The sequence below is a fragment of the Anser cygnoides genome, chromosome 2 (assembly GCF_040182565.1).
Source record: "Anser cygnoides isolate HZ-2024a breed goose chromosome 2, Taihu_goose_T2T_genome, whole genome shotgun sequence".
In the NCBI taxonomy this organism is placed as follows: domain Eukaryota; kingdom Metazoa; phylum Chordata; class Aves; order Anseriformes; family Anatidae; genus Anser; species Anser cygnoides.
Genome location: NC_089874.1, coordinates 24,270,231 through 24,286,035, shown reverse-complemented (window position 1 = coordinate 24,286,035; position 15,805 = coordinate 24,270,231). Strand labels below are relative to the sequence as shown.

The following is a 15,805-nucleotide window of genomic DNA, read 5'->3' as shown; positions in this document are numbered from 1 at the left end:
AGACACATTTGGCAGAGTGCATTGCAAAGCAGAGCTGGTCTCAGGAGCTGCTCTCAGGAAATCGACCCACTGAAAAGAGGATTCTCTAAAGCCCATCTAGAAAACAGGTTTTATACCATGCCTTGCACTCTTCTTCTCAATTTTGAGTGGGAAAAAAAATCTTTCTGCTAGAGGATTTTTTGCACGCAGCAATTTTATTGTCAGGTTTGTAATAACATCGGACTTGTAGCTTTGGCCAACCATCATATGCTATATTTGATGAGGACTAACTCAGCACCAAGATGGCTTTGAATACCCTACTTTCACAGTTTCATGGCCCCCTGTTTAGCCTTAAATGCTCTTAATATGACAGGGATGCCCATATGTATGGATGAGAAGCTGTAGGGGACAATTTGTTAACATATTTGCACAACACCAAGCATGTTACTGTCTGATGAAGTCGGTGTTTCTGATACTCCTAGAACGTGGGTGTTTGACAAAGACAGCAGTGGCCATGGCTGAGGAGTTCCCAAGTGTTGATAGATTTGATTTTATAAACGTTTTGTTTTTTCTTTTTTTAATATGATTTTCCTCACAGATGGGAATGGCAGTTACAAACCAATTATAATAAAAAAGAAAATTGGAAATGACCTTAGCATAATTTGCGTGTATGGGCGGTATCTCCTCCCCTAGAGGCCTAGTCCACCTGATCCCACTGCCTCAAAAGAAATTCACTATATCAGCCTGCATCGAGTTCTGGTCTCTTGTGAATCGACTGGATTTACAGGACAGGGCTGAGCACTGAAATGAGTTGTGTGTTTCAGCAGAAGCAATAACTAATCAGAGCATGCAGCTAGTCATGACATTTGCAGCCCAGAATAGATGTTTAATCTCTTTAAAAACACCTCCCTAAATGTTTTTATTCTGTGTTATTCACACTCCACCTACCATATGTATAACAGCACAAAAAGTAAGAAATTATTCCTGATAAGGGACTTCTGAAAGTTCTTCTAATGCTGTTAATGAACAAAGAGGAAAAAGTGCAAAGAGAAACTGAAATCTCCAAAAATAGTGAGATATTTTATTTTGGCTAAAACCTCTGCCAAAATTCTTCGCTCCCATCCTGGGAGAGCTCCTCGCTTGCATTTGCTCTTCTGGCACTGGTCTCCACTGGCTCAACCCCCCCTACAAGCTGAGGGGTTTCCAGCACTGCCTGCAGCTGGCCTCACCGCTGAGCTTCCTGCTCCCACGCGCTGTGCTTTTTAAGCGTCCCCAGAAGCAGGACCTCAAATGTCAAACCAACAGAGCACGTGGGAGCAGCACTGACTCCCAGTAACTTAAAAGCAATGTCAGCCTCTTTACGTGCTTTAGAGAAATGTACTAGAAGCAGAGTTTACTGGATGTTAAACCCAACCACTCTTCAGGTAGCTCTGAACTAGATATCTGTACAGTTCTCTGCCTCTTTTTTCCCCAGCTGTACATCAAATCACTTGATGAAATCAAACATATCCATACAATTTGCACTGTCTAGATAGAGTACTATGAATCTCAAGACCATTAACTATATAGAGGGGCAGGAAAAAAAGTAAACTGCATGCCTTGTTGTTTAGGGTAGAGTGCAGAAATATGCACGAGACCATGTAAATGTGGCTTAGTCTTAAAAGAGGTCTCACATCACTGAGATATGCAGTTGTGAAACACCATGCAAAAAATTGAGATGGAAGACCACAGCTTGTAGAAAATAATGGCATATGTATAAAGAGATGAAATTCTTATACATGTCAGAAAATTCAAGCTCAGCACAACTGAAAGTGTTACTTACGTCTTAAAATGTAAAAGCTGTGAAGATATCGTAGTGCACCATGACAGGGCAGATTGCTGAAGATCTGAAGCAGACTTTGAGAATAAATGGAAGATAAGAGATCCTTGCAGCAGCAGGAAGGACTTCCAGGCTCTTAATGTTAGATAAACAAGCAAATAAATGGATGCAGCAAGGGCCAAACAGGGAATAGAAAAGATGATGCAGGAAAAAAGTAGAAGCTACAGCAGATTATGAAGTGGTTTATGTTTTGCAGGATGCTTCCTGCTCCCAGGCACTGACTTCTACTCCCTGACTTTGAAGACTTCTCACCAGTTAGCGTTATTCTAACATGCGTAGGCTAAGATTAACTCTAGATGTCTGTACACTGCAAGGAATCATCTCCAACTCTTAACACAAATAGCTTCAGACACGAGGAGTGGGACGTAGCCTTGAAAATAAAAGAAATTTTCTCTTGTGTCAGACCAATGGTGCCTTTAGCCAGTATTCTCTTGCCTGTTAAGGAGGCTGACTGCTGTGCTGACATCTGGATCTTTGCAAAAACTCCAAAAGACAATCACCCGTGAGGGTGATTGTCCAGTGACACAACTAAGACTGTGAAGTCTAAAATCCAGAACAAAGTTATCCCTCCTAAACCACAGCACCTGATCTCTGCTGCTGAGTATGGAAGGGTGGGAACAACTTTTCAGCTCCATCAGGAGCATGCTCTGCTCTTGGTACCATGTCTGTGTGGAGGCATGAATGAGCCTTTTCTCCACCAGCTTGCCCCAAAATGCAGCCATGACAACATGATGCCATGCAGATGCTCACCTGCTTCTTGCTTGTAACTGCAAGGAAAGTAGCATAGCTGTACCTGCAATCGGCACCCACAAAACAAGATGAGGCAGAGAGAAAGAAGCCTTTGTTCTGCTGGCTCTGGCTGTGAGCTGGTCAAATAAAGCATCAAAGCACTTCACTAGTGTGTAGCAACAGTGTCAGTCCTGCCACACAACTTTTTGTTTTGTTTTTTTGTTTGTTTGTTTGTTTAATTCATTGCTTGCAAACAAAAATAATAAGGAAAGAGTCACAAATAGAACTGCTGTTTAAGAGACCACAGACTGTAGACCATTCCCCTCGTACTGTCCCTGATTCACAATTTTATTAAAAAAGTCATTGGGTCTATCTACAAAGTACTTTTAGCATTTCCTTCACTAAAGAAGACTAGCTGTCCATGAGTTTGCATTTTTGAACCTGCTGATATTGTCTGTCTCCACCGCCCCATGACAGCTTGCTCCAGAAGTACTTCGTCTGTGTTAAATTGATCTCCTGCTTGTTTCACTGTGGGTGTCCTGGTTCTGGTAACGTGAAGTTGCAGTTCTGAGCTCACCTTATCCACCGCCTTGATTACTGTAAACCTCAATCACATCACTCTCTTCTGTTTTTTTCCCTCTAGCTTGAAGAGGTCCAGCTTTTTGGTCTCTCCTCATAAAACAGAAAATTTCATGTAACAAAATGACACCCCTTTGCCCCCTTCCTGATGCTCAGTAAACCATTAGCTGCTATATGATTTCATAGCAACTTAAAATTTAGGAAGTAGTGATTTTTTTTTTGGCTGCTATATGATTTCAGAGAATTGTCAGTAGCGACTCAGATCTTTCTCTGGAGCTGCAGATGCCAATTGCAAGTTCGGCATCATGTAGGCTTAGTCTTTTTCCTCAGTTGCATTACTTCACTTTTGTCTGCACTAAAGCCCACGTGCCCACATACTCAGTTTTGTGAGGTCTTTCCGTGGACAGCTTCACCAATAGTCCAGCATTATCATCATCAGACTTGGAGATCTCACTCCTCTAGGTGACCAGGATGCTGAGTCCTAGCACCTATCCCTGCTGCTCACCCTTCACCATTCTTAAACATTATTTGCCATCTTCCCTTTGACATGCTTTCAGTTCGTGAAAGAACCTTTCCTCCAATCCCGAGTCAAGTTCGTTTCTTTAGTAACCTCTGGTCAAAAGTTTTTTTGTAATTCCAGCTGTGCCATAGTCACTAGATTGATGTTATCTGTGCACTCACTGACACCTTCCTAGAACTCCAGCCGGTCAGAGAGGCAGGATTTCCCATTGTAAATGACATGCTGAATCTTTTCCATGCTGATCTAATCTATCCAGCGCTTCACTGATCTGAATTTACTCTGTAGATTAGTGGAACTTCAAGAACATGCAGGAAGAAGACTGCAGCACTAAAGAAAACTTTGGTACATTCGAAATATAATAGGTAAAATTGTCACCTTGCAGATTCCCACAACACCTTGAAAAGTTGTAAGCCCTGTTTTGCCAGGGCTGAGGACTTAAGAGGTCATTGGGTTATAAGAAATTAAGAAGTGCCATACTGATAAAAAGGAAAAGAAGTAAGGAAAAGAGGTAACGGGAGCCTTGAGCAACCTGGTCTAGTGGAATGTGTCCCTGCCCATGGCAGGAGGGTTGGAACTGGGTGATCCTGAAGGGTCCTTTCCAACCCAAACCGTTCCATGATTTGATGAGAGCTTGATGGCCTTTTTTCTTGAGGTCAAGAGTTGTGCGTGTGTGTCATACCTGAACCACTGCTTGGGAAATCAGTAACTAGGGCTGGTCTGAGAACAGCAAGTGCCTGACTCTATTTCAAGCCAGGTGACAGCTAGGGTGTAGGAAAGTTTGCCCTTGAGATGCAGGTCAGAGATACAGTTAGCTCAGGAGCTGTGACAGAAACGGTGCTATGAAAATCCACCTAAACTTGGGGTAATTAAACATTTCCTAATCATTTTAGCTGTGTTTCCAGTTGACAGCTCCTTGCACAGACTGGACTGAAGGTCAAAATTAAAAAAAAAGGAAAAATATGTCTCTGGACAGGCTGCAAATAACTTTTTCTTCATCCTGCATCTTACTTTATCATGTTAATATACACACAGATTCAAGCTTACATGGTTCTCAAAGTGACTTTGCTTACTCCTACTCATTTATCTGCCAAGCAAGCATTTGACTCAAAGTGACAGCTGAAAAACTCTGCCCTCTATTACTTTTTCATGTTGAGAAACAATTGCTTTATCAGCAAGAGAAAAGTCACTCCAACATTTGATTTACAGTATATACCAATGGTCCAGCCACCCAGTCAGCAGATAAAGTTGTTAAACTGCTGAAACCCATTGGCAGTTTTCTCTTGGTCTGGACTTAGTTTCTGCCCCTCCTGCTTTGTGGAAGCTCACATAAGACACCACCAAAGAGTTTCTTTGTAAACTGTGTAAGATAGGTGAGGAAAGTTTGGCATTTTCAGCCACTCTTCCTATACACAGTAAACCTGGTTGTTGATACAGCAAATAAATTGACGTGAAAATGCTTGATAAGGCAACTCAATGGAGCTGAGTATTTTGATACAAAAGACCACCACTCTACCGTTTCCCCACTTAGTGCTGTGACATCCCTTTTGCCCCCCTTCACAGCCTTTCCCTTTCATGGAGAGTTTGCTCCATCCACTGCTTGCATATTGCCCAGCCTCCACCACGTCACTTTAAGTTAAAGAAGCATGAAGAACCAGAGTGAAGCAAAGAATTTTGTTCTCATTCTGGCATTTAATATCTATTGTAAGGAACTCAGCATCAGAAGGTAAAGCAGTGACTTTTTTTTCTTTAATTACTAAAATGTGTTGGTGAGGACAAATGCACTTGAACTCACACAACCAGTGATACATGGCAAGAAGACCTAGACATGAAGATACCATGAAGCTGAAAAAATGAAAGTGCTTGGCTTGAGAGCCAGCACACATTTCTAAGTGTTCAGTCATATGATCTTCTCATGCTGCATCCAAACCATTAACGATGCCACATGAAAGACTGAATGCATTTCCCCAGCCAGAGCATAAACCACATGAAGACATTAAATAAATAAAGGTTCTATAGGTTTGGGATTTTGTTTGAAGGTATCACATGCATAACCCTTTCTTTCAAGTTTTGGACAAAGAAGTATTTGGGAAGTGGTCTCAGCCAGTTCTGCGAAGTGCCAGCAGAAACCTGGCTTCAGGAATATTCTGGAGCTAACCACACTTCGGTCTGGGAAATACTTTGACAAGTATTCCTTCCTCTCTCTCCTCCAGTTGGCAACAAGTCTGGCGCTGCTGTCTTTTGGAGAGATGCGAGCACGTATGTGCCTTCAACAGCCTCCACCCACGCAGCCTCTCTGAGCCACGATTTGCAGCACAGGGCAGCCCGGGCTGCTTGCAGCCCCAAACCCAGAGCTGACCAGGCTCAGAGACAGGCAGGAAGTGCAACTGCTGCCAACACCGCTGCCTCCCAGCCACTGAATTCCCCACTCTCCCCAGTCGTCTCCTCCAAAAATTTCTTTTTTTCTTTATTATTTTCCTGTTCGGTTCCTGGCAGAAAGAAGAGGGGAAGAAAAGTACGCTAGCTAATTCTTGCACTCCTTTCAGGACAAACTGAAAATCTCGAGTACTGCGTGTTCAGCAGCCCTTTTGTAGGCACCCTATAACCACAGGATGTGTCACCTCCTGGGATGCTTACTTGGTGTAATAAGAAATAGCAGTTTGGCACACAGATTATTTGAAAGGATAGGCAGCAAAAATTGTGTATGGAAGTCCAACACAAAGAAGACACTATACTAAATAAATAAATAACAAAAAATTGACTATTTTTCAAAACAATTTTCGTATGCCCATTTCATAATCAAATAACAAATAAATAGGACAGTGCAGAAAATAAATGGACTCATCATCAAGCCCAAGCTTTCAGAAGTGGCAAAAAGTATCCTCCGGCACTAACAAAAAAAGTTAAAATAGCAGACTTCAATCTGTCTAAATTCTCTTTACATAAATAAATTACATCTCTCAACATTAAACTTAAACCAACCCATTTGAGTTTTCAGGACTGGAAGTTCTGTTCTGTTGAAAGATAAAAGTGTATTTAGACTTCTCAGTTTCTTAGCCAGCCCTTCTTTTCAGACAGTAACACTTTCACTACTAAAACTAACCAGCAATAACTACTGAAAAAGTCTACAGAGGACAGAGAGAATAGAGCTTGAAGGAAAGGGAGGGAAGCCTGACAAAACCAGGTGATTAGCAGAGGTATTATGGCTTAGGCCGTGCTGTTTCCTTACTGTTTCCTTACGTAGCTTCACTCTGTTTATATGTTGCATCCCTTCTAATTCTTTTGTTGGCACATGAAGAAGGGGGAGCTCATTACTGAAAGTGATAAATGCCTTTGTTCACCCACCTGGGAACCAAAGATATGACGTTACTTCTTTTTACCGTAGTTTTCCCAATTTCTTGTGACTGCACTACAATAACCAGACTAGCAACCTTGCTACTGATAAGCCAAATCCACTATTTCTGGAAAAGTAAGAAACGTTGATATACAAGAAGGCCCAGAGAAGGCTGCAATTAATATACCAAAATGAGGATATGTTCCATCCAATTAACTCCTCCAATGAACACGCAAATATAGGTTAAATAATCTGAAGTCTGGGGACTGTTTGGGGATTTGTGTTTTCTGAGCTTTAAGGCTGCTGCCCACAGCGGTCTCATTAAATTGAACTTGAATTGGTCTTGAACTGCATAAGCAAGATCATACAGCGCTAGATGTCCAGCTTGACTTTTGTATAAATTATAGCCTACACTGTGAAGTTAGCATATGCTAACAGACTGGTTAAAAGAAATTTGACCAATTCTTACTTTTTGATGCCCACAACCACCAGGCTCACATATTTACAATTACATTTGCTTCACTCAACCTTCTCTTTAAATGTAATAGGCAACTATTCTCCACCCATTCCATACCCCTGAAGAATTTTGGGTCTTTTCTTAAGAAAGGTTCACCCTCCTCCCCCTTTTGTTAGAAGGCATGACAGCCCGCCCTTCACATACTGTAGCAGGTGCTGAAGAAAAATGTGTTTCTATTAAGTCAGGAATGTCACTACTTGGATCAGGAGACAGTAGGCAGACCATCATTTTTGCAGAAGTTCTCTCCAGGGAATACCATCAGCACGTTTTATTTCCACACTATCAACTCACTCTTATCACAGACCATCATTCTCCCAAGACAGCCCTTTGAGTAATACCTCAGACTTGAGAACAGCTGAGTTGAGAAAACATGAAATTAAAAAGTGCTAAATATGAGTTAAGAAAAAAAAAAGAAAGAAAACTGCACCATTGTTTCATCAATGTTAATTCCACTACAGATCCAGGAACTGGGAGCCATATTTTTACATAAATTCCTGAGGAACTGTATATTCAGAGAGAAAAATACAGTGAAAAAAGTGGAAGTGAACACTGTACCAAAACCAGCAATAGAAGATAGTTACCAAAGCTGAAGTACAGGCAGGTTCTCCGGCACTGGAAGAAATGGCAATTCACCTCTGTACGCACAAACAAGATTTAATTCCCACCACACCTACATGGCATTACATTCTTATTCTTTTGTCAGGAAACAGTGAAAGCAAAACCACATTCTTTCCCTTCTCTAACTCATACTTGATCACTTCTTTTAAACTAAGTTAACATTGTAAAGACCAGAACTGAACAGAACCAAATTAAGGATGTTAAAGCATTTATTTTAAGAACATTGATAAAAATAACATGAATATATTCAATACTGTACATTTAATGGATAATAGAGAGGTTATTTAAACCGTACAAGCTCCTCGCTTGTTGCATTACACTGGTAAGCTAGTAAAAATGCTCAATGAAACACCTCCAGGAAAAGAGAGAGGAAATAAATCACATTATGGAAAAGAATAAAAGGTTAAAAAACAAATACTTTCTTACTATGCTAGGTCTGGCTGGGATGCATTTAACATTCTTCACAGTATGGCCTGCATGGCACTGTGCTTTGTATTGGTGGCTAAAATGAGTTGCTAACACATCAGTTCTTTGGCCTTTGCTGAGCAGTGCTTGCATAATGTCAAGGTTCTCATTCTCCCCACTCTGCCCCCACCAGGAAATAGGCCAGGGCTGTGCAAGAAGCTGGGAGAATACACAGCTGGGACAGCTGACCCGACCTGACCAAAGCGATTTGCCATGCCATGCCACATTATACTCAGCACTAAAAAGGGAAGAGGGCGTTTTGGTGGGAGCTGGTCAGTGCACAGAAACTGGCTGGGCCGAGGTCTGCTCCAGGGAGGTGGTGATCACAGCACTTGGTTTTGGCTTTTTTTTCCTCCTTTCCCTTCCTCCTCCCATTTCCTTCACTTATTAAACCACCTTAATCTTGACATATGGGTTTTCTCACTTTTGCTGTTCCTGTTCTCTCACCCCTTCACTTTGAAGGAGCAAGTGTCTGGGTAGCATTAGCTGCTGGCAGGGGTCAACCCGCCACACTTACTCTATTACAAACTGCAGAATGTTGGCAACATTTGATTTTTACTTTTTAAACACTAAGCTTACAAAAGAAAGTGTTCACAAAGTTAAAGTTAGGTACATGTTCATCTAGTCGAGCATCAGGTTTTGGTACATTTTTACCAAATGTAGGCCTTGCCAATGTTGCTGTATAATTTCTTTTTCAAAATCAGTAATATAGCCAGAGTATATATTAACATTTCCGTTACTGCATTTAATTACTCAAACAGATAGATGTTCCCCTCACTCAACCCTTACACATTAATCTTTCCTCTTTTTCCGGGGGGGGGGGGGGGGGGGGGGGGGGGGGGGAGTAAACACTCCTCATTCTATGAGGACACAAGAATGTGCCTGGTGTAGTTCCTCCTCCATACCAACATGAGCTATTTCTGCTGTGTAAAGCTATGCTTCCTTGTTGCCTTTTATTTTTATACAAGGAATACAGTAAGGAAAAAAATCTTTATTTAGGAACACAGGAACAACTGTTTAAGTGGCAGTTAAGACTGAATTCAAATACATGATCTTGACTGTAAACCATCTAAATAAGGTAACAAAAGACAGAGGAGGAAAGGTAATGTTTCACACAAATGTCAATATAAGCAAACATTTCAACAACCAAAAGCATTTATAAAAAAATCATTCTATATAGGTAAGAGATATGTATTTCGTGCAGTCCTCATCCACACCTAGCTTTAAAACTGGGAGTGGGGGAGGTAAAAGGAGAACAATCTTTGGAAAAAGAGATCTCAAAGGGCAAATGAAAACAAAAAAAGTCTCCTTGTATTCTGGAGCTATATGTCTAATGGAATGTGCTCAGCTTTATTCATTCTCAAATCTGCTGTATGGATTATCAGAATCCTGAAGAAGACCTGCAAAACAAAAATAAGATTATTACATTTATCATTTTCTTACCAGTATTGCTTATAAGGCTTGAGTTACTGAGCCCACTGAAATAGGTACTCTATTTAACAAAACTAAAAGGCAATTCTTGTCTTGGAATAGATGACCTATCATCACCCAGACACTCAAATTGAAATTGTTCTTAAACACTCTTATTTCTCAGACTATAATCATGAACAGGTATTTCATGATTTGAGGGAGAAACCATTTCTGTAAGTTCTTATGGAGAAAACATTTCTCATTTGTGAGGTATACTCCACAGAACACATTTCTGAGAGAGACAAGTTTACAAAATCTAAGCAGGGATGGCTCAGGAAGAGCAGATTCAGACTGGCCAGTTTATAAATTAAAGCTATTATAAGATCACCATCCTTTTAAATGTAAGGCACTGCTATTTTGACTTAGTTCTGCTTTGAATATGCACAACCATTTGTCACTTTCAGCCATTTGCTGCATTTCCAGAACAGGACAACAATCTCTAAGAACAAATGAAGATGACCTCTGCATTCACCGAAACCTCCAGGGATAGAACAAGTGCACCACTTCAAGCAGATTGCAGTGTGTTTCCATCACAAAGATTCTTGACGTTTTAACCAGAATATTGTCACAGAAAGCATTGTAAAGCTGTCCAATTCTACTGGGTGACTGGATACGCATACCATCTTCTTTAAGGATTAGTTGAGCAATCACTGTTCCATACAGCAATTATTTCAAAAAGACTTAAAAACCACACACCAGATTTAGACTAGGCAGAAGCGTGTACTGAAAATAAAGGAGCCCTGTAAGAATCCAGAAGCTGACCTTTTGTTGTGAAAGAACAGCACAACTGCCAGTACCTTTTTGTCAACATTTTTATACTGATGACTGGCAAGCCTGGACTCTTCTCTAGCTCACTGATTTAGGACAGAGAAAGAATACAGCAAAGCCAAACAGCCCTAAGTGTTCAGCTTCACAACAGCAGAAAAGACTGCACTCGTCTCTACCACATCTTTTAGGAACTCCCCTCAGATCTTTACACAATGTGCTTTTTCCACACGCACCTGCACACAGATATTCAAAATTCACTGCTCTATCTGAAACTCAGAAATACCAAATGCAGACTGTAGTCTTGTCTACTTTGTGGCAGCTGTGGCATTTCTTTCAAACTACCAGCGTATTTTAAGATACCAAGCAAGAAGCATGGCTGATTATTGTATCAGTAACTGCAACTGACTACCTGATAGGGAACAGCAAAGTATCAAGGACTATGCACAAAAATTCCTATTATAATAATTATTCAAATTGTAAAGATTTCAAGCAGCCAGTTTGTAAGAAGTTAAAATCAAAACCAGCCCTCACGCCTAATGGCTGTTACTTGCCAAAGCATAAGTCAGCCACATTTATAAAGCTTCACCCAGGTAAAAAGAAATACAGTCTATTTACCTGATAGATACCTTGCCATCAGAGGTACTACCCCTTCTTTAAACAACTACAGAAAAAGTCATCTTTCAAGCATTTCTACAATAAGAATATGGCTAGATGACAGCATTGATGGGAGCTATCAACACTACTGAGATCAAGATTTCTGTATCTTTAAACTTGCAGAAAGCAGTTCCACTCAGAACTTTAGGCACCAAACTTCAAAACAATCTTCCATAAAGCCGTAAGAGGTGGTACCAGACGTCCTGACAAAATTAACTTTGGAATAAAAGGATAAAGGGGGTTATCTCAAAATCAAAATTAAGTCTTCAAAAAAAAATACTCACTAAGATGATCAAGAAGGTGCCCCCCTTGGTTGAGTTGCCTCAACCAGTAAGTGTCTGTGACCTATTACAGCCACAAAATGTACACCAAAAAGTCACCTTGTACCTGAAAAGAACATAAACATGCACACTCCTGTAACTCTCCTGATTTTACTTAGTTTGCATAAGTATCTCTATATAGTGTTTGTCTCCTATAATTCATTCAAAATACATACTTGACACTTCATACATCTGAAGGTAACATAGTAAAACCTTCAACATCGCTCTCACAGCTTAAATTGCTGAGATTCATTGGAATTGGTGTTCTACATCCAGCAGTGCCAATTTCAAATGAATCAGAGGTAGGTGCAAAACTTCTATGATGAAATCTTCATATATCATTCCGAAGAGGGCAAGTAGTCTTTTAGTTGCCCCGCCTCCAACACACTCAAACAAAAGCCATTTCAGGCAACTAGTCCTGATAGTTCGAGTGAATGTGCCATTTTTACTCACTATTCTCAGCAATACTTGCTTTAATTTTAATGAACTTACAGGTTTGACAATGAGCAGGTGTTTTCCACCAATAGGCATTAGCATGTTTTAAGTTAACTTCAAGTTCTCTGATCTGTTTTATTGCACAATACCAGAACCAAACTGTTCAGGCCTTAAGAACTGTGGGTGAATCCTGTGCGAGTTTCATTGGTTGTAACTTCAGGAATTCTATTCTCAGGAAAGGGGGTACTTCACGAGAAATGACAAACCCTCCTCCTGAGTGGAGATAGCCACAGAGGTTACAGCATCAGAGAAACTTTGTGCTGAAATCTGCATCCAAGGTTTACATTTCTTTTATCTTCAGCATTTTAAGTAGATCATTAGATTATATTAAACACGGAGACAGCAGCTCATCACTTGCACCAATATTCTTACTGAAGAAGTTGTTTCAGGCTCCAATAAGTGGACAAAAGCAATCTAGAGAGACAGATGAAAAAAGCAGCATGACAAAAAGCTCCTGTCAGCTGCCACAGCTGCTCTTAGCCATGACACTTAAAGAGGGGCTGCAAGCCTATGCTAATTGGATTGCATGTCTGGTGCAACTAAAGCTCGCAGACTGCCTTGAACCAGACACGAAGGCTGTCTCTCTCAACTGCTTCCCATTTGACATGGGAGCAACTACCCAACTTGTAATTTACATTTACAGGTTCAAAGAAGTTAGCTGTTTGTAGGTTGAGGCGTCCTGTTTGCAATAAAGTCTATTTTAGGTTACTGTAAACTTAAAGATCAATATGCAGGACAATTACAAGAACTTAAGAGCATCTTCTATTTATCTTCGTTACAAGATCACTATTTGACCTACTTACCAGTATTAAACAGCACTGGAAAATTTGAAAGGCATGATAGTAAAGTACCTTTCCTTAGCTTCTATGAAATAATGAGACCTAAAATATATGAAATGACGAGGCAATTCTAAGAATCTAATACCTCTTTCTAGCATATTCATTTATGTACCGTGCTAACTATGCAGCTTCTCAGTCACCAAGACCTGACTGACCCTCATCACATATCAGCACTGCCTAAAAATAGAATTAATGAAATTCTTACAAGAGATTGTATATACTGCAAAAAATTGAACTAGTTTGTGATATGCTGCAGATCTGCATCCCTTATTACATTTTTCCTCTTTATTTTTAACCCCCAAATTAACGAGTTTATTTTTAACATACAAACTAAACAGCTTTATGTGCAGCAATACATGACCTCCCTGCTTCGGGGACCTAAAGAAGGTCAACATGAATAAGTATGCATCCTGACCAGAAGGAACATTTACTGTAACAAACTAAATATAAAAATCAGCATCTCGCACAAAATAAAGGAGATAGGATTATGTATCACTAAAGTAGCTATTAAAACCTTTGCAGAATTGAAGCAAGTGGTTTGGAAGCCCAAAATCATGAGAGGCAATCATTTTGTAAAAATGGAGATACAGAAGCCTTCCACTAATACCAGGCAAAATCCTGAAATAAAGAATAAAGCAGCTTCTTACTAATGCTATACTGAACATACAATAGCAGCAAATGCAGCAGCAATTAAATTGTAGTTCCTTTGTATGCTATACAAGCTGCAAAGTACTCTGAATTCTCCTTTAAAATTTTCTAACAGTCAACATATAATTTGTGTAATCATATTGCATTCATGTATGTGAGCAAATGAAAAATACTATCAAATTTTGCAACAAAGAAACAATTCAAAGTGTGTATTCCTGGTTGCTAAAGCTCTCTATGGCTTCCAGTGCTCCCAAAGGACTGTGGCTAGAGTGACACCTGCAATGCATTATAAATGTGTAATTACCATTTAAATAGGGTAAGGAAAGCTGGTGGATGAAATGGGAAAAGGCATTCCCTTAAAGCCAACCAAATACTGAAATTTCAGGCATGATCATCTTAATCTACAGAGTCAGGTTAACAAAGTCATTGTCATTCTGCCACTCATCCATGCCTGCTTAACTGAGAATCCTCTCTGCCCTGCCTAAGAGTGCAAAATAATCTAGTGTCTCCATAATTATTTGCAGCAATTTTTATTAGATTAGGTTTAATATGCTAACATATGTATTTACTAGGCAGTGAAAAATTAAGACAAGATTAAAGGTTATAGCAGGACTTACTGCATTGTCCCACTGATTTATTTTGAGAGCCATATGGCTGCATGTTATCAGAATATAGACTGTACGGATTAGCGATATTTAGGAATTTCATAATTTATAGTGTCTCATTTCTCCTCAGTTATTTCCATCCTTTCAGGATGTGCCAAATATTTAGGTAAGAGTTTTTTCTTCTATAGAGCAAACAATGAATTAGAGGAATTCAGGCCTCAAACCTATTTGATAGTATAAATTGATCTCTGACCACGCAGTGTCTATAGCTAGCAAACCTGACAATAAGCCTGAGATTTGCTATTGAAATTTGTGTCTGATAGTTAAATTATGATCTTTTGGGGGTAAACTGCATTGCAAAGTATAACTACTCAAAGGGAAGAATATGCGTGACTCCTCCTGAGAAAGTACACCTTCCACCAACACAGTGAATGCAGGAACTTGTTCCTAATTAAGTCACTGATGGACTAACATGCTTCAAGTGGGGGCAAAATTACACACTCATTCAGCTATGTACAGTATAGCTAGATTCTGAATTTGCTGTATCTATTCCAGAGGCACAGAATCACACTTACACTTGTCAGAAAACTCAAGTACTCCAACAAGATCCAACCAAGCAGTCCTGATGTTAAGCACCAAAGAGAAGCGTGTCTTCACTAAGATGTAGGGCCATCCAGAGACAAGTGAACTACTTTCACGAGCAGAACGCAGCCTTCTGAAATGTCACTTAACCCTTGAGCAGTGCTTTGATGTACTAACTGTTACAGCAAAGTCAGAACCTAGTGATCTTGCTCCTCTTAGCCGCACTGCATTAAAGATACACAAAGTTATTTATCTATACAGCAATACATGCTTTTTTGGAGACAGCCACTGTCTTAAACATACAAGTTCTTCACCAGATCTATCCCAACGCTTCAAGTTTCTCAAGATTGACTCTAGGGTCTCTTCCAAGGAGAAACAAGCACAAAAAGTTTGTTATTCTGTTTGTCACGTTATTTAATCTGGACTACTCTTGTAAACTGCTTAATTCAAACAAACCTATTGAAACTGAATTGCGGCTGGGGAACAGGGTCAACTATCCTATAAAATACCACAGGACTTTAGCAAAAATACTTCTTTTTACGACATTCCTCCTCTTGCAGCTCAAGCTTAACACTACATTTTTCCTCCATTCCAGCAAAGAAGTGTATTTTTTGCAAATATTCCCCAGGCAGAGACTTCCCCGCAGAGACTGTCTGTATTACTTCTGCATCAGCCAAAGGACACGCTGCAGATTCATGAAGGCGCTGCCAGACACTGCCAATCAGTTTAAGAAGAGGATGAAAATTATCAGTTTTGAGCGACTCTTCAGACCCCTAGAATCACCTTCTCCGACATTATTGCAATTTG

The 15,805-nt window shown here is 40.0% G+C and overlaps 1 protein-coding gene across 2 annotated transcripts in view; it reads right to left on the bottom strand.

Moving 5' to 3' along the window:
• Positions 1 to 8,343: 8,343 nt before the first annotated feature.
• The window catches only part of LOC106039682 (pituitary tumor-transforming gene 1 protein-interacting protein-like), a 28,655-nt gene continuing 21,193 nt past the window's right edge, over positions 8,344 to 15,805 (bottom strand). For both annotated transcript variants that reach the window (XM_048077497.2, XM_048077498.2), the window contains exon 7: positions 8,344 to 10,017. In XM_048077497.2, the coding sequence (XP_047933454.2) occupies positions 9,968 to 10,017 (50 nt within the window). In that variant the 3' untranslated portion in view covers positions 8,344 to 9,967. The remainder of the gene's footprint in view (positions 10,018 to 15,805) is intronic.